The sequence below is a fragment of the Ahaetulla prasina genome, chromosome 1, assembly GCF_028640845.1.
Source record: "Ahaetulla prasina isolate Xishuangbanna chromosome 1, ASM2864084v1, whole genome shotgun sequence".
Taxonomy (NCBI): Eukaryota; Metazoa; Chordata; class Lepidosauria; order Squamata; family Colubridae; genus Ahaetulla; species Ahaetulla prasina.
In genome coordinates, this window is record NC_080539.1 from 318,373,933 (window position 1) to 318,399,642 (window position 25,710).

The 25,710-nt window shown below is 38.9% G+C and overlaps 1 protein-coding gene across 4 annotated transcripts in view; it reads right to left on the reverse strand.

Moving 5' to 3' along the window:
* SLC25A21 (solute carrier family 25 member 21) overlaps positions 1 to 25,710 on the reverse strand; it is a 307,091-nt gene that overhangs the window by 104,674 nt on the left and 176,707 nt on the right. For all 4 annotated transcript variants that reach the window (XM_058162293.1, XM_058162292.1, XM_058162290.1 and 1 more), the window contains one exon: positions 18,501 to 18,549. In XM_058162293.1, the coding sequence (XP_058018276.1) occupies positions 18,501 to 18,549 (49 nt within the window). The remainder of the gene's footprint in view (positions 1 to 18,500; positions 18,550 to 25,710) is intronic.

Here is a 25,710-nt window from a genome sequence, read left to right on the forward strand (position 1 = left end):
CATGGTCAAATAACAATTTGCTATTTTTATAGCCAAATTTCTAATCACTGAAATATATGAAAAACTGGGCAATCAACAGCATAAATCATTTTCATAAATCTAAGTCATTATGCAGCATAAATGGCAAATATTGATGCTTAGCTGACTATAAGAGTTGTATGCTAGCTTTAATCTAGCAGGGGTGTCAAACCTGCAGGCCGAATGCATCACACGCTGGCCACGCCCACTGCCATTTTAGCGAAGGGGGAAAAAGTTGTGATGCATCACTTGACAACAATGTGATACCGTGAGCTTGACACCCCTGTTCAAAAGCCTTTGTAAGAGTGAAACCAGTATTTTTATACCAGGAAATTATGTTGCTAAAATGGCCAGTTTGTAAACAATTTAATTCAAAGGTATGCTTGAGAGCTGAATGTATTTTTATATGATGTTTACTTTTGTAAGGATTAGGTAAAAATAAGACCAGTTCTATAGTAATACAGGTACTGTATTTTTTGGAGTATAAGATGCACCTTTCCCCCCCAAAAAAAGAGGGTGAAAATCTGGGTGTGTCTCATACCCCGAATGTACCCAGCTTCTCAAACAGAGGTTTCAGAGCAGGGGTGAAATCTAAAAATCTTCCCTACCGGTTCTGTGGGTGTGGCTTAATTGGTGGGCGTGGCTTGACTGGGTGGACGTGGCCAATAACAATAAATAATAAAAATAATAAACAAAGTATACAAAACAATAAGAGGTACCAAAAACCAACTTTCACACTTTACACACACACACCACAACACAACTGACTCATACACAATGTAAAAGCAGCTGCACTTCACCCAAAGTAACCCCTGCAACAAGCAGGGGCCTCCACAGCCACAAAAAGCTCAAAAACCAACTTTCACACTTTATACACACACAACGCAACACAACACAACACAACTGACTCACACACACACACAAAATGCCACATACAGCTTTGTGAGATTTTGTGTGTTTGTGTAGTTAGAGTGAAACACTACAGAAACACACTAAATCTCAGAAAGTGGCACAAATATTTTATTTTATTATTTTATTTATATTTTTTAGATCAGGGGTCTCCAATCTTAGTAACTTTAAGATTTGTGGGCTTCAATTCCCAGAGTTCCTCATCCAGCAAAGCAGGCAGATTAAGTTGCTGACTGAGGAAATGGATTTCAGGCAGGCAGATTCAGTTGCTAGCTGATGCAACTGATATAAAGCATGGCTTTCCCAGCCGGAAAGGAGCAGTAATAAGGTAAATGCTTCATTGCAGCCCAGAACCTCTTAAAAGGAGGGTTTCTACAAGCTCTTTGGCTGAAGAGCTTGTAGAAAACATGTTTTTTAAGGTTCTGGTGATGAAGAACTCAGCTGGGATCGCCAGAGGAGCCTTTTAAAACCTTTTTTTTACAACCTCTTCAGCCGAAGAGGTTGTTAAAAAAAAACTTTTAAAGGGTTCTGATGATCTCAGCTGAGCCGCGGGATCATCAAAGGCTTTTTTTTACTTTTAAAGGCATGTTTTCAACTGAAGAAAAGCTGCTTTTAAAAGTAAAAAAAAACCACCTCTGATGATGGCAAGGTTTAGCAGAGGCAGGGGGTGGGGCCAGAGATTTTTGCTACCGGTTCTCCGAACCACCCGCCGCCATCGCTACCGGATTGGGTGAGCCAGTCCGAACCGGGAGCATTTCACCCCTGTTTTAGAGGCTGAAAAACGCATCAGAAACGAAACTTCAGAAAAAAAGCCTCCAAACAGAGCTTCAGAAAAGAAGCCCCTAAACAGAGCTTCAGATGCTTTTTTTCTGAAGCTCTGTTTTGGAGGCTTTCAAAAGCAGAAAAAAAACAAAAAAAAAGCAAGGCGCAGAGGCTCACAACCAGGGAACCTGTTGCTAAAATTCACCTCTGGGAACAGCTGATTGGGGGTATTCCGGGAGACCAATCCACCTGCCAATCAATCTTTTTCTTATTTTCCTCCCCAAAAACTAAGGTGCATTTTATACTCCGGTGCATCTTATACTCTGAAAAATAAGGTAGTTCTCAACTTACAACAGTGCAAAATTACAACAGCACTGAAAAAAATTACTTATGATTATTTTTCATACTTATGACTGTTGGGGCATCCCTGTAGTCACGTGATAAAAATTCAGATGCTTGGCAACTGATTTATGACAGTTGCAGTATCCTGGGGCCATGGGATCACTTTTTGTGACGTCTGACAAGGAACGTTAATGGGGAAACCAGATTCATGTAACAACCGTGTTACTAAATTAACCACTGCAGCAATTTGCTTAACAACTGTGGCAAGAAAAGTCATAAAATGGGGCAAAACTCACTTAACAAATGTCTCAGCAACAGAAATTTTAGGCCCAATTGTGCTCGTAAGTCAAGGACTACCTGTATAACATATCTTTTTAAAACGCATGGACTTCAATTAGCATTCAATACTTGGGCACAGGTGCTTGAATACAAGCAATCCTTTCCTCTTATTCTTATTATTCAAGATCCCATACCATCATACTTTCATAAGAAGATGTGAAGTCTCTGCTTTTGCAAATCATCAGTCTAAAGTAATTCTTTAGAATTTGGAAGGAGAGAGAGAGAGGTACCCAGAGTAAAAGAATAATGAATGATTTCATTATTTACGTTGCTGGTCATTCTGAGATCTTTGGAACTGTCTAGAGAGCTATCAGATATTATAACTCAATTATCAATCCAGAACCTGCTTTCTATACAGCATATTAACAGTAAAAATGTATTCATTTTAATACAGTGTCTTGCAGTCCCTTAAACTGTAGTTCTTGCTAAACATTCCTAAATATTGTCTCTTTGAGCAATTTTCAGTGTTCTGACCGCACTTTGCGGCAGTATTCTATTGATATCATTGGGAAGCTATTTATTTTCCAAGATGTGGCTTGTTCCTCTTCCTATTCTGAAAAGCAGGATTGAAAAAAAACACCCTCTTTCTTTTCCTCCCCATTGAACAAGTTTTTGGATGTTCACCTTCTTTTCTAAAAAACCCCCAACAAAACACCCTATTCTTTAACTCTTCTTTTCTTATCATGTCTTACCTGATGGGCAAAAATGACACGGGTATGCAGCACTGTCTCTAAGAGCTTTAAAAATGCATAGTTTCCTTCTCTGTCTAATTTGGCATGGATATAGTAATAGCTTTCTAAAAGAGTAGTGTGGAGCTCTTGTCTCATAACCAGGAGACTGAGTTTGTTCCTAGATAGAGGCAGATGTTTCTCTCTCTGGGCACACTGAGAATATATCTGCCGAACAAAACTCTGCATTTATTTATTTTATTTATTTATTTTATTTATTTGATTTTTATACCGCCCTTCTCCCGAAGGACTCAGGGCGGTGTACAGGCAGAATAAAACCAACAAAGAACAATATACAATATACAAAGTTAAAATATCTATTAAAAACTTATTAAATGAGCCTGAAAAATTTAAGAAATTTACCATAAAACCAAAAACCCCATTAAAATTGCTAAAAATTTGAGTTTAAAATTCCATTCAAGCCAGCCCCGCGCGAATAAAGAGATATGTTTTCAGTTCGCGACGGAATGTCCGAAGGTCAGATATCTGGCATAAGCCCGGGGGGAGTTCGTTCCAGAGTGTGGGAGCCCCACAGAAGGCCCGTCCTGGGGCCGCCAGCCGACATTGTTTGGCGGGCGGCACCCTGAGGAGTCCCTCTCTGTGAGGCGTGCAGGTCGGTGGGAGGCATGTGGTAGCAGCAGGCGGTCCCGTAAGTACCCAGGTCCTAAGCCATGGGCGCCTTAAAGGTCGTGACTAACACCTTAAAGTGCACCCGAGAGGCCACAGGTAGCCAGTGCAGCCTGCGCAGGAGAGGTGTTACATGGGAGCTGCGTGCAGCTCCCTCTATCACCCGCGCGGCTGCGTTCTGGACTAATTGTAGCCTCCGGGCGCACTTCAAGGGGAGCCCCATGTAGAGAGCATTACAATAATCCAAGCGAGAGGTAGCAGCGTGAGTGACCGTGCATAAGGCATCCCGATCAAGGAAGGCGCAACTGCGAACCAGGCGAACCTGGTGGAAGGCCCTCCTGGAGACGGCCGTCAAATGATCTTCAAACGACAGCCGATCATCCAGGAGGACACCCAAGTTGCGCACCCTATCCTTTGGGGCCAATAACTCGCCCCCAACAGCCAGCCGCAGTTGCAGCTGGCTGAATCGGGATGCCGGCATCCACAGCCACTCCGTCTTGGAGGGATTAAGCTTGAGCCTGTTTCTCCCCATCCACACCCGTACGGCCTCCAAACACCGGGACAGCACTTCAACAGCTTCATTGGGGTGGCCCGGGGTGGAAAAGTACAGCTGGGTGTCGTCAGCGTACTGCTGGTATCTCACCCCAAAGCCACTGATGATCTCACCCAGCGGCTTCATATAGATGTTGAACAGCAGGGGCGAGAGGATCGACCCCTGCGGGACCCCACCAGTGAGGCCCCTCGCGGTCGACCTCTGCCCCCCCGTCAACACCGTCTGCGACCGGTCGGAGAGATAGGAGGAGAACCACCGATATACGGTGCCTCCCACTCCCAATCCCTCCAACCGGCGCAGCAGGATACCATGGTCGATGGTATCAAAAGCCGCTGAGAGGTCTAACAGGACCAGAGCAGAGGAATAACCCCTGTCCCTGGCCCTCCAGAGATCATCCACCAATGCGACCAAAGCCGTCTCTGTGCTGTATCCGGGTCGGAAACCGGACTGGAACGGGTCCAGATAGACATCTTCATCCAGGTACTGGGGTAGCTGTCGAGCCACAGCACTCTCTACAACCTTCGCAACAAAGCGAAGATTGGAGATCGGACGATAATTACTTAAAATAGCTGGGTCCAGAGAAGGCTTCTTAAGGAGGGGTCTCACCACCGCCTCTTTCAAGGCGGCGGGGAAAACTCCCTCCAACAAAGAAGCATTAATAATCCTCTGGAGCCAGCCTCGTGTCACCTCCTGAGTAGCCAGTACCAGCCAGGAAGGGCACGGGTCCAGTAAACATGTCGTGGCATGGAGCCTCCCCAATAACCTGTCCACGTCCTCGGGAGCCACAGGATCAAACTGATCCCAAACAGACTCAACAAGACGTGCCTCCTCTCCCCCGCTTGGATCATCCCAAATTCCCATTGGCGACAGGAAGGGCATCCAGCCACTAAAACACTCTGCTAGCTCCATTCAGTTGCTCAGACTCCACCCCTCAAGGAATTACTCATTAAGAGACGATGATGATAGTAATAGCTTTTTAAAGTAAATATGGATACTTTCAGGATTGAGGTGAACCCATTATAAACGTATACACAAAAGTGCCATTTATTCTGTATTCAGTACAATTACATCCCCAAATAAAGACACATAAACCAACACATCTACAACATACAATGTAAGAACTGCAACAACCACTATGTAGGACAAACAGGCAGAAGATTGTCAGAATGCATCCAGGAACACCAACTGGCAGTCAGAAGACATGATGAAAACTCTTTAATTTCACAACATATAGACAGATTTAACCATAGTTTCAACTGGGAAAATGTGACAATCCTTGGCCAGGGACTGCCAGGGATTTTTTAGAAGCCAAGTACTCTGACTAATCAGCCATCAATAGACATATAGACATTAAAAACATCTACAGACTGTGCAATAGAGACAATCAACCAGCCCAAAAGAGAACAAATAAGACTCCAGCACCTCTCCACCAGTAATCAGCAACCATATCAACATAGATTAATTCCAAGATTAATTTTAGACCAACAATCAAGTAAACAAGAAACTTCCAAAGAGCCATTGGTAAACAGCCCAACCAAAGAAACTCTTGAGACTGCCCCCACCCACACAGACAAGCAAGTCACCAGAATATAAACTGACAGCAAACAGCACTGATGATGTTATCTAGTTGGGTCATGAAACATCTGCAAGAAAACAACCAAGCTCAGAGAGCACCAAGGACCCCTCATTTCAACCCCAAGCCTTTATTGAAACCAACATATAAAATGCACGCTATGCATACTACCCAAGAACAAGTAAACAAAATATATCCAAATTCTAAAGATATTTTTATAGAAGGTTGAATGCATGTCAGAAGTCATTATTTTTAAAAGAAGGGATCTCGTTCAATTTCTTTTTAACCAATAATAGGAGAAAAAGAACCAAGACCACAACCGATTTCCCTAGAGAAATCCTTTTGAAGTACTAATGTGAAAAAATTTTCTGCATTCATCCTAAAAACCATCAGGTAAAAGAAAAAGGGATGCTTAAATAGCACTTAAATAAAAGATTTCCTCACCCTTTCCGCCATTACTTTTGTAAAAATAGTCGGCTAAAATCTGAAAGTAATTCCATGAAAAATGGGAACTGTATTCAAAAGTTAACTGCCCACCCCCCATTATGCACTCTTAGATGTTTTTACTGGAATGTAAAAAAAGAAAAAGAAAAAGAAAACCCACACCTTCCAAAACTCCTAGTAAACATGCTTCACTATCAAATTACTTCCCTTAGTTCTATGCATGTTTCAAAATTTACCCATTTTTAAAGAACAAACTAGGAATTAGACCCATCAAATGTGGGTTGTTATTACCATAATTGGACCCATTGCAGTTATTAATTGGACTTCCATGCCTGACTCGATTTTACAACTGTTTATACCCATGATGGCGACCCTATGGCACGCGTGCCACAGGTGGCACGCAACACCCTCTTTGTGGGAACACAAGCTGTCAGTCCAGCTCTGCCATGCATGCGTGGGTGCCTCCCGCCAGCCATCTGATTGTCAGGTCTCTGCTGCGCATGCACAGGGGGCAGGAAGCATGTGGGGGAGCCTGTGCACATATGCGGGGGTCTGTGGCATGTGCGGGTGTGTGGTGCATGCAGGGGGCATGGCACATGGTGCATGCAGGGAGCGCAGTGTGTGCACAGGGGCACGTGCGCATGTGCAGGGGGTGGGGCGCATGTGCAGGGGGTGGGGCACATGTGCAGGGGGTGGGGCGCATGTGCAGGGGGTGGGATGCATGCACGGAGGGCACACATGCATGCACAGGGCCGCACACATATTGAATTTTGGGGGTTTGGGCACGCTTGTGCACTTTGGGCACTTGGTCCAGCCATCACTGGTTTATATAATGGTTGTACACTGAGATACCATGTTGTTAAGTGAATCTAGCATATTCAATGGGTATTTTTTGCCATTTTTTGCTGGAAAATGGCAAAAATATTGTAAATTGTAGTCCTGACCGTGGTATGCTACAACCAGTTATAAATGCAAACTGGTTGCCAAGTGCTCGAAATGCAGTTACTTGACCATGCAGGGAGGTGCAGCAGTCATAACTTTGAGGACAGGTCATAAGCAACTATTTTTTAGTCCATTGTAAGTCCAAGGACTTAAGCGAAGACTACCTGTTTCTATGCTGTCATCTTTCATGAAGTTTTCTTAAAGAAATAGCATTGTGAACTATGAAAACATTTTTCTATTATATTTATAAATCTAACATGAAAGCAAGTACATGTGGAATTAAATACACAGAATATAATAATGCTTAATTATTTTCAGATAAAAAGAAGGTTCTTGCTTGTGTATAACCGAAAGCATTTTTAGGACTTCCATATTACCTCGGGAAAAACCTCAAATCGTAAATCAACATGAAACAGTAAAGAAAACACATGACTTCCTAATAACATGTCATTTGTCAAAATAATAATAAAAATAAATGCAGAAAGTTATTTTGGTAAGGGTATGAATTTGGGTGGGGGCTGTTCAAAGCAACAATATATTTTATTCTGTTTTATACTTTTAAAAACATAATACAATTTGTAGATTTGTACGCAGTCTTTCAAGAAATGAGAAATGGGAAAGGCATTTTTTGGAAGTTTGGTTATTTATACATTTATGTGGATATGTGCAATTCCTTTTCATCAAAAGAATTTCCAAGCAATGAAAATAAATATAACCAAAAATGGGCATGCAATCACAAAATGCAATACAAACAAATGTTATTCTGATGGTGGTTGGAGCATTGCTCTGCAAAGAAATAGGACTATTCACTAGAGTAATGACTACGCTTGATCAAGAATTTGTGTCATTGTTCTCTAAACTGGCTTTGTTTGACATATTATAATAGCCTCAAATAACCTGACTACATGATTCAAAATATGTGATACTTCCTAGGAAAAATCAAGTATAGAAAACATGGTAGGGAGTTTCTCTAATAGTTAGCATATTATAATTCTAATATTAATTGTATTCAATATAGTAATTTTATTAATACTAAATCTCCAGTATTTTAAAGTACAATGGGTGGAAATTGATCAAAGAAAGAAGCAACTTAGAACTAAGGAGAAATTTCCTGACAGTTAGAACAATTAATAAGTGGAACGACTTGCCTGCAGAAGTTGTGAATGCTCCAACACTGGAAATTTTTAAGAAAATGTTGGATAACCATCTGACTAAGATGGTGTAGGGTTTCCTGCCTGGGCAGGGGGTTGGACTAGAAGGCCTCCAAGGTCCCTTCCAACTCTGTTGTTATGTTATGTTACATCACCATGCTAAACAATCACACAGTTTTGCCAACCCACGTCACCTTTTCAAATGTGGTATGTCTCAAATGTGTTCAGAATTTGAACGTTCTGATTCCAAAACACTTGGAAAAAAGAAAGTTGAGAAAACTGTTTTTCATGCCTTTTACCAACTTCAACGGCTCTTTTATAATGAGCAACAATTAAAACATTGTAACTGCTTCTTTGCATCCTCTTGAGAAATGAACAATAAAATAAGACTCTTATTTTCCCAAAGATACATTGATATATATATTTTTTTATCCATAAACTGCTCAATAAGAGGATTCTTGTTTCTAAAAAAATCCCTCTAGACTTAGAATACACACTGCTACATCTGCTAACAAAAACACACTGAAAGCAGAAAATGCAAGATATTATCTCAGTTTTATTCATTTACAGGATGGATTTGGCAACCTAAAGCATAATGCTGTTGTTTTAGAGCTTTATTTAAATATAGTATTAATGGTCAGGTTTTTGGGGAACAATTGACGATGATATGGTTATGCAGTACTTTAACCATTTGCATTTCTCTCTTTTGTATCTGCAATTTCTAGTTGTCAGTGAATTGAAACACACATACATACACACACCCAAGAAACTTCACAGATTCACATATCCAAAAGGTCATGTTAAAGAGACTGTACTCATAAATTACCTAATGTTAGCTCAGTGACATGAAAAATAGTTAAATATAGGGGACCTGATATTATCTTTAGAACAAAGTGGTTATTTAATGCACACATGGTCCATCTCTGGTAAGAAATCAGGCATAACAGTGGTCTAACTCTGAATTTTCATCTGTGGGTAAGAAACTAGGCATGACCACAATCTACCCTGATTGTGATTTAATGTCTCATGCCACCAACAAATCATTAACATCTGTTAATAACCCACCCACCCACTCTGTTGAAATATTTTGAAATATCTTATGTGCAACATGGATGTCTCCAGAGTCATCCCATTTAAACTTTCCCAGTTGCTCGATTAAATATCCCTTTTTAAAATGTACACACAAAAAAAAACCTGTTTTTTTTATTCATGCTGTGGCTTTCCTTCTCTAATTCCAACATCTGCTTCCCCCCCAAAATCCATTTTTAAGCATATGCTTTTCTTGTAAACATAATCCACTGTACTTTCTACTATATCTTCTGATTCCAAATATATTTTTATGATTTTGTAATATGCAAAGTATTTAACTATGTCATATGCACTATACCGGCTACGGCAAACCTCCTTCCAGGCTGAAGGAAATCAGCAACTGGAAGATGACCTGAACGTGTTTTACTGCAGGTTTGAAAGGAAACTACAGCCACCTATCTCTACAACTCCCATCTCAGACACACCAACAACAGCTAAGCGTACTACAACTGACCCCATCCCATTGGGTTCACAACCCCTAGTGATCACAGAAAAGGAAGTGCAAGATCTATTTCACAGACAAAAGCCAGGAAAAGCTCCAGGCTCAGACAAGATAACTCCTTCTTGCTTAAAAGTCTGTGCTGATCAATTGGCCCCCATCTTCACCCATATCTTCAATAAATCACTAGAGATGTGCTATGTTCCTTCTTGCTTCAAATGCTCTACTATCATCCCAGTGCCAAAGAAGCCCACCATCAAGGAAGTGAATGACTACAGACCAGTTGCTCTAACATCTGTAGTCATGAAAACCTTTGAAAGGCCAGTGCTGTTCCACTTGAAAACCATCATGGATCCGCTATTAGACCCCTTGCACTTTGCATACCGAGCAAATAGATGAAAAGATGATGCTGTTAATATGGCTCTGCACTACATCCTACAACATCATGAATCTCCAAAGACCTACGCAAGGGTCCTCTTTGTAGACTTTAGTTCAGCATTTAATACCATCATTCCAGACACTCTTCTAACTAAGCTAAACCAGCTATAGGTACCTGAACAGACTTGTAAGTGGATCACAAGCTTCCTAACAAACAGGAAGCAGCAGGTGAAGCTAAGCAGAATCACATCAGATCCCTGTACAATTAGCACAGGGGCCCGCCAAGGCTGTGTGCTCTCCCCACTTCTCTTCTCTCTGTATACTTATGACTGCATCTCCAATGATCCATCTGTCAAACTACTGAAGTTCGCAGATGACACAACAGTGATTGGTCTCATTCAAGACAATGATGAATCCGCATACAGACGGGAGGTTGAACGACTAGCTTCGTGGTGTGACCAGAACAATCTTGAACTGAACACACTCAAAACCGTAGAAATGGTGGTAGACTTTAGGAGAAACCCCTCCATACTTCCACCTCTCACAATACTAATCAACAGAGTATCAACAGTAGAAACCTTCAAATTTCTAGGTTCTACCATTTTGCAAGATCTAAAATGGACAAAACGTCATCGAAAAAGGACAACAAAGAATGTTCTTTCTGCGCCAACTCAGAAAGCTCAAACGGCCCAAAGAGCTGCTGATCCAATTCTACAGAGGAATTATTGCATCTGTCATCTGCGCCTCTATAACTGTCTGGTTTGATTCTGCAACCCTTGTTCAGAGGATAATTAGAACTGCAGAAAAAACAACTGCTACCAACCTGCCTTCCATTGAGGACCTGTAAACTGCACAAGTCAAAAAGAGGGCTGGGAAAATATTTACAGACCCCTCACATCCTGGACATAAACTGTTTCAACTCCTACCCTCAAAACGACCCTATAGAGCACTGCACACCACAACAACTAGACACAAGAACAGTTTTTTACCAAACACCATCACTCTGCTAAACAAATAATTCCTCAACACTGTCAAACTATTTACTAAATCTGCACTACTATTAATCTTCTCATCGTTCCTATCACCCATATCCTTCCACTTATGACTGTAACATTGTTGCTTGTATCCTTACGATTTATTGTTTCCTGATTGCTGATTTGTAGCCTATGACTACCATTAAGTTTGTACCTTAAAAATTCTATTCTATTCTATTGCAGCAGATTTTATCCCTGCTACCAAACCCAGTTCTATGACTTTTCTTATCTCAGATATTTGTTTGGAGGAAAGATATCTGTAAATGCAGAACAGGAGAAAAAAACATTTAAAAATTCTTTGGATAGGATGAGGTGCTTCTACAACAAGGTCTGAATTCCTGTTAGGGAGGAAGAAACACATTTTGATGGCAAAGGAATAGCTTAACTTGTGCTCCATACAGTAATTGATTTCACATCTGATTTAACAGGTAGAATCATAAGTTAGTTCTTGATAATATTTTAGGTAAGGCAGAGGGAATTCTTGTTCTATGTAACAGATACTATAATTCTAAAATAATTCTTGTCCTGTGTAACAATTATCTAAAGTTATGGGGCTGTGGTACTGTGATAATAGTACGAACAATAAAGACACTGATAGGTAGGAAAATGATAGATTTTTGGCAGACAACAGTAGGCACAAAGCTAAGATTTTGTACAAGCAAAGATCAAACTGGATTTCGTACAAACAAAAATAAATTATTTTAATATTCTTTTACCTGGTCTCTGAACACAATGCTCAGTCTACTTATCGATTAAATATAAGGACACGGATAATAATATTTTATTCAGAAGGGAAAAGAAGGAGGCTAGTTGTGCTCACGCCTCTTTGGCAATTTCATAGCCACAGGATCCCATTCCAGAGACCACCTCATTCCCATGATCAAGTTTTTTGTAGAATAAACTTACATGTAGGGGTAGGACAGTAATATACCAGAAAGCTTCCCACCCCTTATATATGATGGCTACCTGTAGGTCAATTTGTTTTCCCACCAAATATATAACTGAAAATGCAATTTGGTGCCTTATTATGAGAGACAATATTTTAAAAAGTATCTTAAGAAGCAAATTTCCATAATAAACTCTGCAACTATCCTATCTGGCATGAGAATAGCGTTAATCAGCTGCAGCTTTTTCCCCGGACAAGCAAATGTATTTCACATTTCAAGCAAATTTCTTTTCTGCCTTAGCCACAGAGAAATGATACTTGAACAATCAATGTATGCTATGCCAGCATGATATATTTTTCTTTGCAAAAAATTTTTATTTTTCCATAATAATTCCCACAATTTGACCAGTGTACAATACAATCACTTATCCAACAATCAGTCCTATACTCAAATTATACTCAGTCAGGGCTGCTCGACTGCCACTCCCCCCTTTAATCCTTTCTTCCCTTCTCATCCTTCTTAAACTTCCCCCACCACCTTCTCCTCGCTTTCCTACTTCCCCTCCTCTTTCCCACTTCTCACTACCATCCTTTCTAACCCTCTATCTCCTTCTTCTCCTCCTCCTATCCTTTCTTCTCCCTTCCTTCTTTCCTCCCTACCCACCTACCTACCTACTTTCTTCCTTCTTTACTCCTCTTTCCTTACCCTTTCCCTTCGGAAGTGTTTGCCGAGCAGTCCCGACATTACACCATTCCAACTTGTTTAATTCTACCCATGATATATTTTTCAATAAGGAGGTAATACTGCAAGCATATAGGAGAAAAGGAATCCTTTATGCTGCTAATAAATTATTTAGAGCACTCCATTTTCTACTGGAAATATGTCAGTTTAAATCTGGGGTGGGGAACTCTGGCTTCTTTATGACCTGTAGACTTCAACTCTCAGAATTCCTGAGCTAGCATGGCTGGCTCAGGAATTCTGGAAGTTTCTCCACAGGTCATAAAGGGGCAAGCATTCTTCACCCCTGGTTTAGATGAAAGATCTTTGGAAATAAACATTTTAATTTCGTGGTATAAAATATGCCTTGTATCTCTTCAGCTTCGCCTGTTAGGGTGGATCATGACATACCGCCATGATCAAGAAATACCGGTAACTAGTCCTTGGTTGCCTTTGAAGTTGCAAGTCACCTTGATTCTAGGAACAGAAGGAAAATGAAAAAGAGTCTGTTAGCACCTTTTCTGACGAATAGATTGCATTAAAAGTTATTAGCCTTTTTAAAAAAATAATATATGCTAGTCAGAAAAGGTCCTAGCAGACTCCTGATTTTTTGCCACCATAGACTCACACAGTTCTCTTCCTACAATATCAGGAACAGGAAGCAGGATTAACAAATATATAGAAACACAGAGAGAGAGAGAGAAATACAGAAAAAGTATTTATCTACCGTCCCCATTTACTTTACTTTCTCCAGGATATGTTAAGTTGTCAGTAATTAAAGTGAGAAAAAGCTAAATGGTCACCTTGTTCTAGATCCCTGACAACTACAAATATATATATACTTCTATACAAAAGCCCACCCACAAATGTTTTGCTAATACTCTCTTGAGTAATTTATTTTTTGATTCATCCAAATGGACAGTTCTTCTCCCATTGGTGACACTTGCCACGAAACAATGATATTATGCCACCTATTTAATATTTGAAATATACAAATATTTCAATAAAACATTTCTGCAGCAGATCTGGTAAGATTGTCTAAATAAACACTGGCTGAAGTAATCATCCTCATATAGGCTTGGTTCTTATTTATTTATTTGTATTTCATTTTTTCTTAATTGCCCATTTCCCCCTTCTTAAAAGAAAGATATTCTCCTGTCAGCCTTACCAGGTAGACCAGGCAGGAAACCTGGCCTGATAAGCCAATTCTATTTCAGTGTAATGCAATATTAATAGAATCATACAAGCCTGAAAGTACAATCAATGTTCCTGCTTTACAGTCCAATAACAGAGGGCAAGTCCCTCCAGAGTCTCTTGCTCAGTCCATTATGCAGCTATGGCCTACATACCCTGTTGTCTGACTGTTTCCTAGTCAGTGTCTCTTCACTCAGTCTCTGAGGTAATTCCAAATATAATTACAAATTTCTCTTGTTGATGTTGAATCAAAAGATCTGTAAGTATGCATGCAACTTATTTAGGCTGAAGCCTCATGCACATTTATCTGAAAGTAAATCTTGTTGCTGTGAATGTTCCAGATAGACATAATAAAATTGCATTGTCAAGCATCATATTTTAATTGTTAAAAATAATAGGTTATCTTTAGAATCTCATGAAGGAAGAAAAGGTATTCAATAAAGATCAGCATCAATTTTTAAAGACATTTTCAGATTAATCACAGGATTTATCAATTATCCACTTTACAAAAATTGAGGTATGAAGTGTAGATTACCTCCATGATAGTATAGCCCAGGCAACATTCTGTTTTAACAGAGCAGCTAAAAGTCCATACGCTTGGCAACTAAACTAGATATTGCATCCCTCATGTCAAAAACCACAGAGGCATGATTGCATGACCTCTGTAGATGCCATACAAGAAACAAAAAAAATAAAAATAAAATAAAATTTACAAAAATTCAACAGAAAAAAAAGTACAAAATTGTGAAGTCAGATACAGAAACATGCCTTCTAACAATAAGCATGATCTTCTCTTCAAACTGAATATTTCAGAATAGATTTCAGCAGTGCTTACCTAAATAAAAAATGGGGGGGAAATAATAAAATAAAAGGAAAAGACACTTTAAAAAACAACAGCTGGAAAGATATCAGAAACATATTCAAGAAACAGAGCTGTTCTAATAAGTCCAAACCATCAGAAATTAGTCATAAACATTAATTGGAAAAGAATAGCTAATAGAGAAATGTGAAATTAATTTTTCACTAGAAATGGCCCTTACCATGGAATTTCATGCTTGCGTTTCATACAATCAAAGAAATGTTTGACTTAAAGTATTGTTTTAACTAATAGGCAATAGCAAGCTGTGTGATCTAATGCGAGACATTAACATCCCTTCTAAATTCAGGAATGTTCGCTGTGTCTATGTGATGTGGTTGGAGTATATAGAGAAGGATACTGTACCTTCCGGTTGAGGTTACTTAATGATTATGTCTTTGCACTCGCTCTAATTTTTAATCCTTATGACATTTTTCAATTCAAAACATTTCTCATCGGCAGTATGAGTCAAGCCAGTCAGAGAACAAAATCATGTGACATTCTTCCTGGAAACATCTACTTCTATTTCTTATTTCTAATTCAGATTGGAGGACTGAATATATCAAGGCTCTCTTATAATTAAAAAGCAAAGCCCATGCCCCTAATGAATGTAAAGATAAAAGGTGGGCTGGTGGGAATCAGTGGTAGCCATTAAGTAGGCAAGTCAAAACTACAAGGTCACCAAGCTCTGTGCCAAGTGGCCATTAATTCAAAACAGCAGAACAAAGTTCAACACAAACAACACTGAAAAAATTCTGACATCAATTTTGGGAAAGGCTTCATTCTTAATTGTAAAAATGATTTTAATCTCACTGAGCTGCACTGTGAGTTTTCTGCCAAGCCAAGCAAGAACTGAACTTACAGGAGAAATTTCAGATCAATGATTTAATGCTAAGCTCAGATATGATGGCTGACAACATTTGCCTTCTACCTGATCATTGGTCTGTCTAGCTCAGTTTGTTTACAGTGTCTTCATTGGCCTGCCACTTTCTCTCCAAGAATCCTTTCCATCATTTTTCAAATGGAGTCTGAATTTGGAACCATTTGGTATAAAACACGTACTCTACACTAAGCTACACTAAGCACTACCAAATATTGGCCTATCTGACTGAAGATTTGGAAATCTTGGATTCTGTCTTCCTGACAACCCTCTTCCACATATGCAGGAAAAAAAGGTACGGCTGGGGAAATTTTCTGATTGCTGCTATATCCTCCATGTCCAGGACATAATTCCAGGAATACTCAGAACTGTAAACTGATTAAAATAGAACATTCACAAACAAGGATGGACAGAACTGTATAATGTTTTTTCACTGCTTTTCTTCATTAATCTGCATGTTAAAATCTACTCATGAGCAAAAATGTTTTAAAAATTCATACTTTAAAATTTACGCTTTTACACATTTCTAAATAAAATACTTTCAGAACACTAAATGTATTTTTTGATGAAGGAGAAACTTCTAATTTTGTAGTTAGTATGGATCTTTGAATGTATCACAATATTTTGAAAAATTATCAAGATTGCACCAATCTACACATTCTTCTGAGAAAAAGAAAATCCGCTTGTTTACTGTTTTCAGATATATGCTATACTTGTTTCTTTCATATTTGTTGACAACAATGCTCCTATGTCAAGCCTTCCCATCTCTTCTACAAATCTTGGCTCTCTTTTCTCTGAAAACAGATTTACTTAATTCCAGTTGACTCTGCCTTTGCTCAACAAATGGGTCAAATTAAAAGTCAGTGATGCAATTTTCAGATGCATTGCACAAAGTAACAGATAATTAAATTGGGAATTCTATATGTCAGATAGAAATTCCTAATTATGGATAAGAGAGATCTATTGGAAAGTTACTGGGTTTTTTTTAGTTATTGATTGCATATCTATCAATCCTCACAAATGCTGCATTTGTTTGGTTTAAGATAAAGTTCATGGAAATTTCCTGTACTTCTCTTCTTCAGGAAACTTTATGACACTTAACCTCAACTGCACAAATAGTTCTAGACACAGTCACAGTAAAGTGACTGGCTGAATTACACCCAAAGAGATGTGCCATATTTATTTTGTACTGTTTTAATTTTACAAATGTAATTTAGCAGTCACTTGTTGATATGGATGGCTAGAGAAATCAAATAAATAAATAGCCAACCAATTAGGATGTGCATAGTTTACTTTGGACAGCACAAAGTTGAACCAAACTAATATACTTTGTTAAACATATAGCAATAGTACTTAGACTTATATACTGCTTCATAGTGCTTTACAGCACTTTCTAAGTGGTCTTGAGTCAACATATTTCTCCCAACAACTTGGGTCCTCATTTTACTGACCTCAGAAGGATTGAAGGTTGAGTCAACCTTGAGCTGATCAGAATTAAACTCCTGGCAGTAGCAGAGTTAGCCTGCAATTCTGCATTCTAACCACAGCGCTACTAAGGCTGCTATAAAATGTTAAAACAACTTACAGCTTGCTGCAAAAAGGGAAGCATGCAAACATGCAAAGATATAGTGGGTTAAATTTTTCCAGATTTCTAATTTCAAATCTCCAGGATGCAGAATTTGTGATAGCCACTGTGGGATAGGAGTTAAAGGACTGGACTAGCACTAGGGAGGTCCAGGTTCAAATGTACCCTCAGTCACAGAAGCTTTCGGTTAATTACACTAAGCACTATATATCTTGCCTTGAGCTTACGAAGTAAGGTATGATGTAAGTCTGACAAATAAATAAATCAAAATCTTAACATATTCAAACTTTTATTTTGAAATGCAAAAGGCAGGGAAAAAAATCCTAGCAGCTTTCCCAGAATGAATCAGGTACAATATTCTTATACTAACTGACTGGGGATGAGTTTTAGAAACAGAATCTGAAACATTTACCATGACGAGCATTTTTGATGATGACGACGATGATGATGATACCATGATAACCACAATGCTAGCACTAAACATGTTAGTATTTGTAAAATCATTTGAACAAGTGGTACTTGCCATCCATATATTTCTGAACTTGCCTGAAGGTGGCTACCATGAAACTACCCAACTGCCATGTGCAAACAGAGGTTGAAAGAATACTTTTGGATGACTTTTTAGAACATGACTGGCTGTGTCAGGCCACATCTGCGATCAATATTATTTTATTTCTAAAGCAATATGTCATTTCCAGCTTCAAGTCAAAACAGTACCTCAGATGATATATACAATACAGAGGAACACACACACACACAAACACCTTTCTATGGGCCCCTCCTCCGTTTTTTTAACAAAAAGGATCTCAGGCTGTCACATGAAGAGTACATTTTATAAAGAGGTATTTAGCACCTCCAGATGACCTCCAAGCAGAAATGCATCATGCCATTTAAATTCTGCCTGTCAAACGCTATGAAAAAGATTAAGTAAATATAAATGCCATTAAAGGGAGAAGTTATCTTAGTTGGACAAGTTTGAGCGTTTTGAATTCTGACAGCTTCCAATTTGGATGCCTTCCAATGTCAATAAAACTTGTTCAAGCAGAACCTTACCTGGTTTTCACCACATCGAGGGGATGCATCAGGCAAATTTCTACAAGACCTGTAAGATGATAGAAGAGAGAAGCCTGGTAAATATATTTGATCTCTACAACCATTGAAGTATCAAATGTTCTAGTGCTAAGCATGTTTAGCATGGGAAACAAGGATAACACAAAAGCTTGTTCTTTTCAGATTAGCCCAGCGTCTTCTTTTGAGACAGTCAAGTTTTGGGGGGAAAATTAAGCCTTGATTAAAAACTGTATTGAAATGTTAAAACTTGAGTCAAAACATTATAGGCTGAAATTAAAGATATCTCACTAATTCAAACTGCAATTTTATCAATATGTTATTTCTCTGCAGCAGTGCCAATTTGCAGTTTTGGAATCTTAGAATGCTTACTAATGCTTAGGGTTAGAATCTTGTGGTTCACAGAAAGGGGGCAAGATGAAACATGTTGCAAAAACACAATACATGCTATGAGATTTATTTACCTGCATGCAAAGTCAGAATGCAAATACAAAAAACTGGATTTGTATTGGAACATTATAGATAACCTTCAGTGTCATTTTTTACTGTGGGAACACTGGCACACATTAGAAATGAAATTCTGTTACCTGCTCTCAAAAGTGTATATATACGTAACAAACAATACATGCCACATGCACACACATACACGTATGTATGTATGTATATACTAGTATATATACACACACACACATATATAAATACATATATATTAGTCGCTGTCCATCTTGAGTACATATCGGAAAGAGAAAGATTGAGACTTCACAAGGTTGATACTATATGGAACAAAATTGACCGAATCTGGATGTTCTGCTTCGGATACCACGAAGCCTCCTCCCAGAAAGTAACAAGGAAAACAGGTTGTGAAGAGGATATGTAGCATCCCTGACAATCCTACAGACTCTGCTCAAGGAGCGCTTATATGCCATGTCCTACATAGATGGAAATAAACTGCCAATAATCTTTTCTGCCATCCTCACCATTCTCTGCACCGCCTTCCTGTCAACAGCAGTAATGCTTCCAAACCAGACAGTAATGCAATATGACAGGATGCTCTTGATTGTCTCTCTATAGAAAATGATAAGGATGGGGGAAGGAAAATGTACTTTTCTCATGCAACACAGAAAATGCAGCCACTGCTATGCCTGCTTCATCAGTGTCTTGTGTTGAGCAACCAAGCTAGCCTACTCATTAGTTGCACACCTAGAAATTATGAGATATATTTCATAATTGTTACATCATCTGTTACTATTCATAATCAATTTCTCTTTGGTCTGATGCTAAAAAAAAACCTGGTTAACTCAAGTGAATTGCATTTTGTATAAGATTAGCTAGATGATAGACTACAGTATTTAATAGTCCTTCCAGATTTATTTTCTTAACCTGACCAATATATTGTATTGAGCAGTAACAGAGCACCTACTTTTCAATGTGATCTTTCTCACAATTTCATCTGTTTCCAGGATTTCTGCTCCCTCCCTTTGATTCTTCATTGCCTTACATAGTGCCAGGCTTCTGAACTGCGTCCAACTATACGGTAGTTTCTAATTCCGGCTCTTAGCCACAAGGGTGCTCTTATCAGCAGTTGTTCAGTCCAGATATCTTTTTTTGGTAAGAGGGTATTTGGAATTTCCCAAAGCCTACTTTAATAATAAATATAAAATCTCATGAAAATTTGCTATAACATTCATTATACTTTTCTTAGCTTCCTCTCCTCTTCTTTTCTTGCAGGCATTTTTCCAGCAAATAAATCAGATGAATTCCATTTCCATTGGCAGCAAATATATTTTGGTAACTTCAACATTTTATCTGCTTTTGTGTTTCTTAAAGGATAAAAATCTCTTCTTTGTTCTCATCATTTAATTATACAGTAGTTTTGTCTAGTTACTTCATTTCCCAAGACAGCATTCTCTGCATACTAGCCAAGAATATTGTATGCAGATATGGAAGAAGGAAGGATGAATGGGAGAGGCAAGAAGGGAGCAAAAAGAACAATACCACAGCAGCTGCAAGTGTTGTAATTAAACTGATAAAACTCAACATACATTCCTTATCAATCATCATCATCATCATCATCACCATCGTCATCTCTTCATGTTTAATGAATAAAAGAGATAATAATAATAAATTGCAACAACACGAGTGGAATTGCAAAAAACTGAGCTACTCGGAACATCATATATTTTAAGAAGATACTTGGTTGATACCTAGGATGCTGGCAGCAACCCGTACAACCATTAGCACCAGTCAATTGTATTTGTGACACATTTTTATATGTTCAGTTGACTGAGTTCCATGTTTAAATAATAATAATAATTAATTCTATATTACCATTTGAACAATACTTGTCCAGAAAATATGATGGGTTAGCTGCATTTCTGACAATTTGAAAAAATAGTCCAGGACTTAAAAGGTTTGCTACTCTCTTACATAATACTGTATCTGTCAGCTTTGAAGGTCCTTTTTAAAATGTGATCATGTACAGCATAACAGAATAACAGAATTGGAAAGGACCTTGGAAGTCTTCTAGACCCACTCCCTGCTTAAGCAAGAGACCTTATACCATTCAAGACAAATAGTAGTCCAATCTCTTCTTAAAACCTTCCATTGATGGAGCAAAGGGTTCAAAACAGCGATGGGACAACAGCACCAAGATTTTGTAGAGTCACATGCACTAATGAGGACAGTAAACGCAAATTCATAAATACTATAAACTCAATTGCTAAATCCAACCCTACCTACAGTAAACTTAGATCACGTCCTGATCTATCCTTTCTACAACGGATACGTTCTCGTGAACTTCGCACAGAACTTAAAAGAAGACAAGACAATGGTGAATCCAACCTATACATCGACTACCGTGCTGATTGCATAAAAAATAAAACCTGCAATCAAAAAATCACCTCCAAACCCCCCATCACCCATAACAATCAACCAGCCATCCCAGTATTCAATCAAGTACCCATTCCCCTACCTCCCATTCAACCAACCATCTTACCAGCCATCCAACCAACAGCCATCCAACCAACAATCCAACCAGCCATCCAAACAACCATCCAAGCAGCCATCCAAACAGCCATCCAATCAGCCATCCAATCAGCCATCCAAACAGCCATCCAACCAGCCATCCAAACAGCCACCCAACAATCCACCCGACCAGCCATCCAAACAACCATCCATCCAAACATCCAAACTACCATCCAACCATCTATACAACCATCTATTGTACACAACCCCCAACCTACTAACACCCAAAACTAGGTATGCACGCCCCTTACCTCTTCAATCATATCAGATCTCAAATGCAAATTGATAAATGCAAGAAGCATAGTCAACAAATTACCTGAATTTATCCTCTTATTAAACAGTGGCACATTTGATATCATTTTTGTTTGTGAAACATTTATTTATTTATTTATTTATTTATTAAACTTTTATACCGCCCTTCTCCCGAAGGACTCAGGGCGGTGTACAGCCAAGATAAAAAGCAATAAATATACAAAGTTAAAAATCAATTTAAAAAACTTATTCAATGGTGGCCGAATTAAAACCGTCAAATTGACAAACCTAAAATACCCCATATAAAATTACAGAAGATTTAAAAATTTAAAATTAAAATTTAGAAATTTAAAAAATCTAAAAAATCAGTCCAGTCCCGCTTGAATAAATAAGTGAGTTTTTAATTCCCGACGAAAGGTCCGAAGGTCAGATATTTGGCGCAAACCGGGGGGAAGGTCGTTCCAGAGAGTAGGTGCTCCAACAGAGAAGGCCCTTCCCCTGGGGGCCGCCAGCCGGCATTGCTTGGCGGACGGCACCCTGAGGAGACCCTCTCTGTGGGAGCGTACGGGTCAATGGGAGGCATAGGGTAACAGCAGGTGGTCCCGTAAGTACCCGGGCCCTAAGCCATGGAGTGCTTTAAAGGTGGTAACCAAAACCTTGAAGCGCACCCAAAAGGCCACAGGTAGCCAGTGCAGACTGCGCAGGAGTGGTGTTACCCGGGAGCAACGTGGGGCTCCCTCAATCACCCGCGCAGCTGCATTCTGGACTAGCTGAAGTCTCCGAGTGCACTTCAGGGGTAGCCCCATGTAGAGAGCATTGCAATAATCCAGGCGAGAAGTGACGAGAGCATGAGTGACCGTGCATAAGGCATCCCGGTCCAGAAAGGGGCGCAACTGGCGAACCAGGCGGACCTGGTAAAAAGCTGAATTCATCCCTTCCTGACTCCATTATCTCAAACAAAGAATATCAAGTCTATCGATCAGATCGGGAAAACCGAAGAGGTGGTGGAGTGGCTATCTTTTACAAAAAGACACTGAATCTAAAAAATATCCAAGTAGCACATAAACTCTCTCTTCCTGAAACTATAGTATGCGACCTATCCCTTGACACTACTCTTCGATTCTTACTATGCTACAGAGCCCCCGACTATGACATTACCCACGCAAATATGCTAACCTCAATGCTAACATGGGCTACCTCTTGCCCATACCCTCTCATCTTCCTGGGTGACTTAAATCTACCTCTCATTAACTGGACAACTAATGAATGTTCAACTGACCCAATCCATACTACACTATACAACGCTGTTACAAACCTAGGTCTTGAACAACTTGTAACTAACAATACAAGACTCAACAACTGCCTTGACCTCATCTTCTGCAACAATCCAAACTCAATTTACGGACTACAAATTAAAGAACCTTTTTCAAACAGTGACCACTGCATGATTGATTTTCGTCTCAATATACGTCCATACTTAAATCGTCATAACAACAGAACTCCCAACTACAACTTCAAGAAAGCCAATTACGACCTTATAAACAACGATCTTTCATTTCTGAACTGGCAAAATCTGTTTGCAACCTGCATAACCGCTGATGACCTCTATAGAATCTTCCTACTTGAAATCAATAGAGTCATTAAATTATATGTACCACGAATGACTACCATGTCCAAGAAAACAAACTACCCATATCAATAAAAAGCTTCAATCAAAAAAATCCTCTGAAAAGAAACAAAAAGGCTATGTTACAAACTTCAGAAACCGCTACAGAAACATATGCAACCAAATAAAACTGAATGCACAAATTACCACACCAAGCAAGAAGAGAACCTTCTACGCACAAATTCCAATCGTGCCTTTTATAATTTTGTCAACAGTAAACTTAAAGATTCAAGATCCATCCCACCACTAAAAGATTCTAACAACAAAGAATGCAATGACGAAACAGTCAAAGCAAACCTCTTCAACATTTTCTTTGGCTCAGTTTTTGTTAACTCCGATAACACATATCCAACATTCCACAAACGAACCAGCAATGACTATGATGATTTAACTCATATAGATTTCACAGAAGACAACGTTGGTAAAGCTCTTCACAACTTAAAACCATCGCTTTCTATTGGACCTGATGGTCTATGTGCATATTTCTTAAAAAAACTTTCCATTAATATAGCTGAACCCCTAAGTATTATCTTTGATAAAGCTTTCACTACCAGTTCTCTTCCCAAACTTTGGTCACTAGCCACAGTCATCCCCATCTTCAAAAAAGGAGACCCCAGCTTAGTCGAAAACTACAGACCGATCTCCCTTTGCTGCGTCACCTGCAAAGTCATGGAATCTATCATCAACTAATCCATTACCTCACACTTAGAAACTAACAACCTACTCTCTAACAAACAATTTGGTTTCAGGAAAAAGTTATCATGTAACTTACAACTTCTCCACTGCAAAAACATATGGACTTCAAATCTAGATCAAGGCAAATCAATAAATGCAATCTACATAGACTTCTGCAAAGCTTTTGACTCAGTAGTACACGATAAACTTCTCCTTAAACTAACATCCTATGGCATCTCAGGACCCCTCCACAAATGGATATCTGCTTTTCTGTCTAACAGACAACAAGTGGTCAAAATTGGCAATGCTTTATCAAATCCTGTTCCTGTCAAGAGTGGCGTTCCTCAAGGCAGCGTCCTTGGACCAACACTCTTTATTCTATACATTAATGATCTTTGTGACCATATCTCAAGTAATTGTGTTCTCTTTGCTGACGATGTCAAACTATTTAACACCACAGACAACACTTCTATCATTCAAAACGACTTTGACCATCTAACCGCTTGGTCTAAAAATTGGCAGCTCCAAATTTCAACCAGCAAATGCTCAGTCTTACATATAGGAAAAAGAACCTAAAACTAAGTACATACTAGATGGACATTACCTTACAGACGACCCCATCCCATTAAAGACCTTGGAGTTTTCATGTCAAATGATCTAAGTGCCAAAGCCCACTGCAACTACATAGCAAAAAGCTCTAAGAGTTGTAAACCTAATTTTATGTAGCTTCTTTTCCAAAACACCACACTACTAACCAGAGCATATAAAACATTTGCTAGACCAATTCTAGAATACAGCTCACCTGTTTGGAACCCTCACCACATCTCTGACATCAATACAATTGAACGTGTCCAGAAATATTTTACAAGAAGAGTTCTCCATTCCTCTGAAAACAACAAAATACCTTATGCCACCAGACTTGAAATCCTAGGCTTAGAAAACTTGGAACTCCGTCGCCTTCGACAAGACCTAAGTTTAACTCACAGAATCATCTATTGTAATGTCCTTCCTGTCAAAGACTACTTCAGCTTTAATTGCAATAATACAAGGGCAACCAATAGATTTAAACTTAATGTAAACCGCTTTAATCTAGATTGCAGAAAATATGACTTCTGAAACAGAATCATCAGTGCTTGGAATACTTTACCTGACTCTGTGGTCTCTTCCCATAATCCTAAAAGCTCTAACCAAAAACTTTCTACTATTGACCTCACCCCATTCCTAAGAGGACCATAAGGGGCGTGCATAAGCGCACAAACGTGCCTACCGTTCCTGTCCTATTGTTTTTCTTTTCTTCTTCCTATATATGTTTATATGTGTATATACTATATAATCTTTTTGTATGATGTTGTGACAAAATAAATAAATAAATAAATAAATAAAATTTCCATCCATTACTGCTTGTCCTGTCTTCAGTTGCTTTGGAGAATAAGTTGACCCTCTAGGCTTTGCGACTGCCAATTAAATATTTCATACTAGTCTTCTGTTAATAGAATACATGGAACTTGAAACTGAAGCATTATCATACAATCATAGGCAATAATCTATCTATCTATCTATCTATCTATCTATCTATCT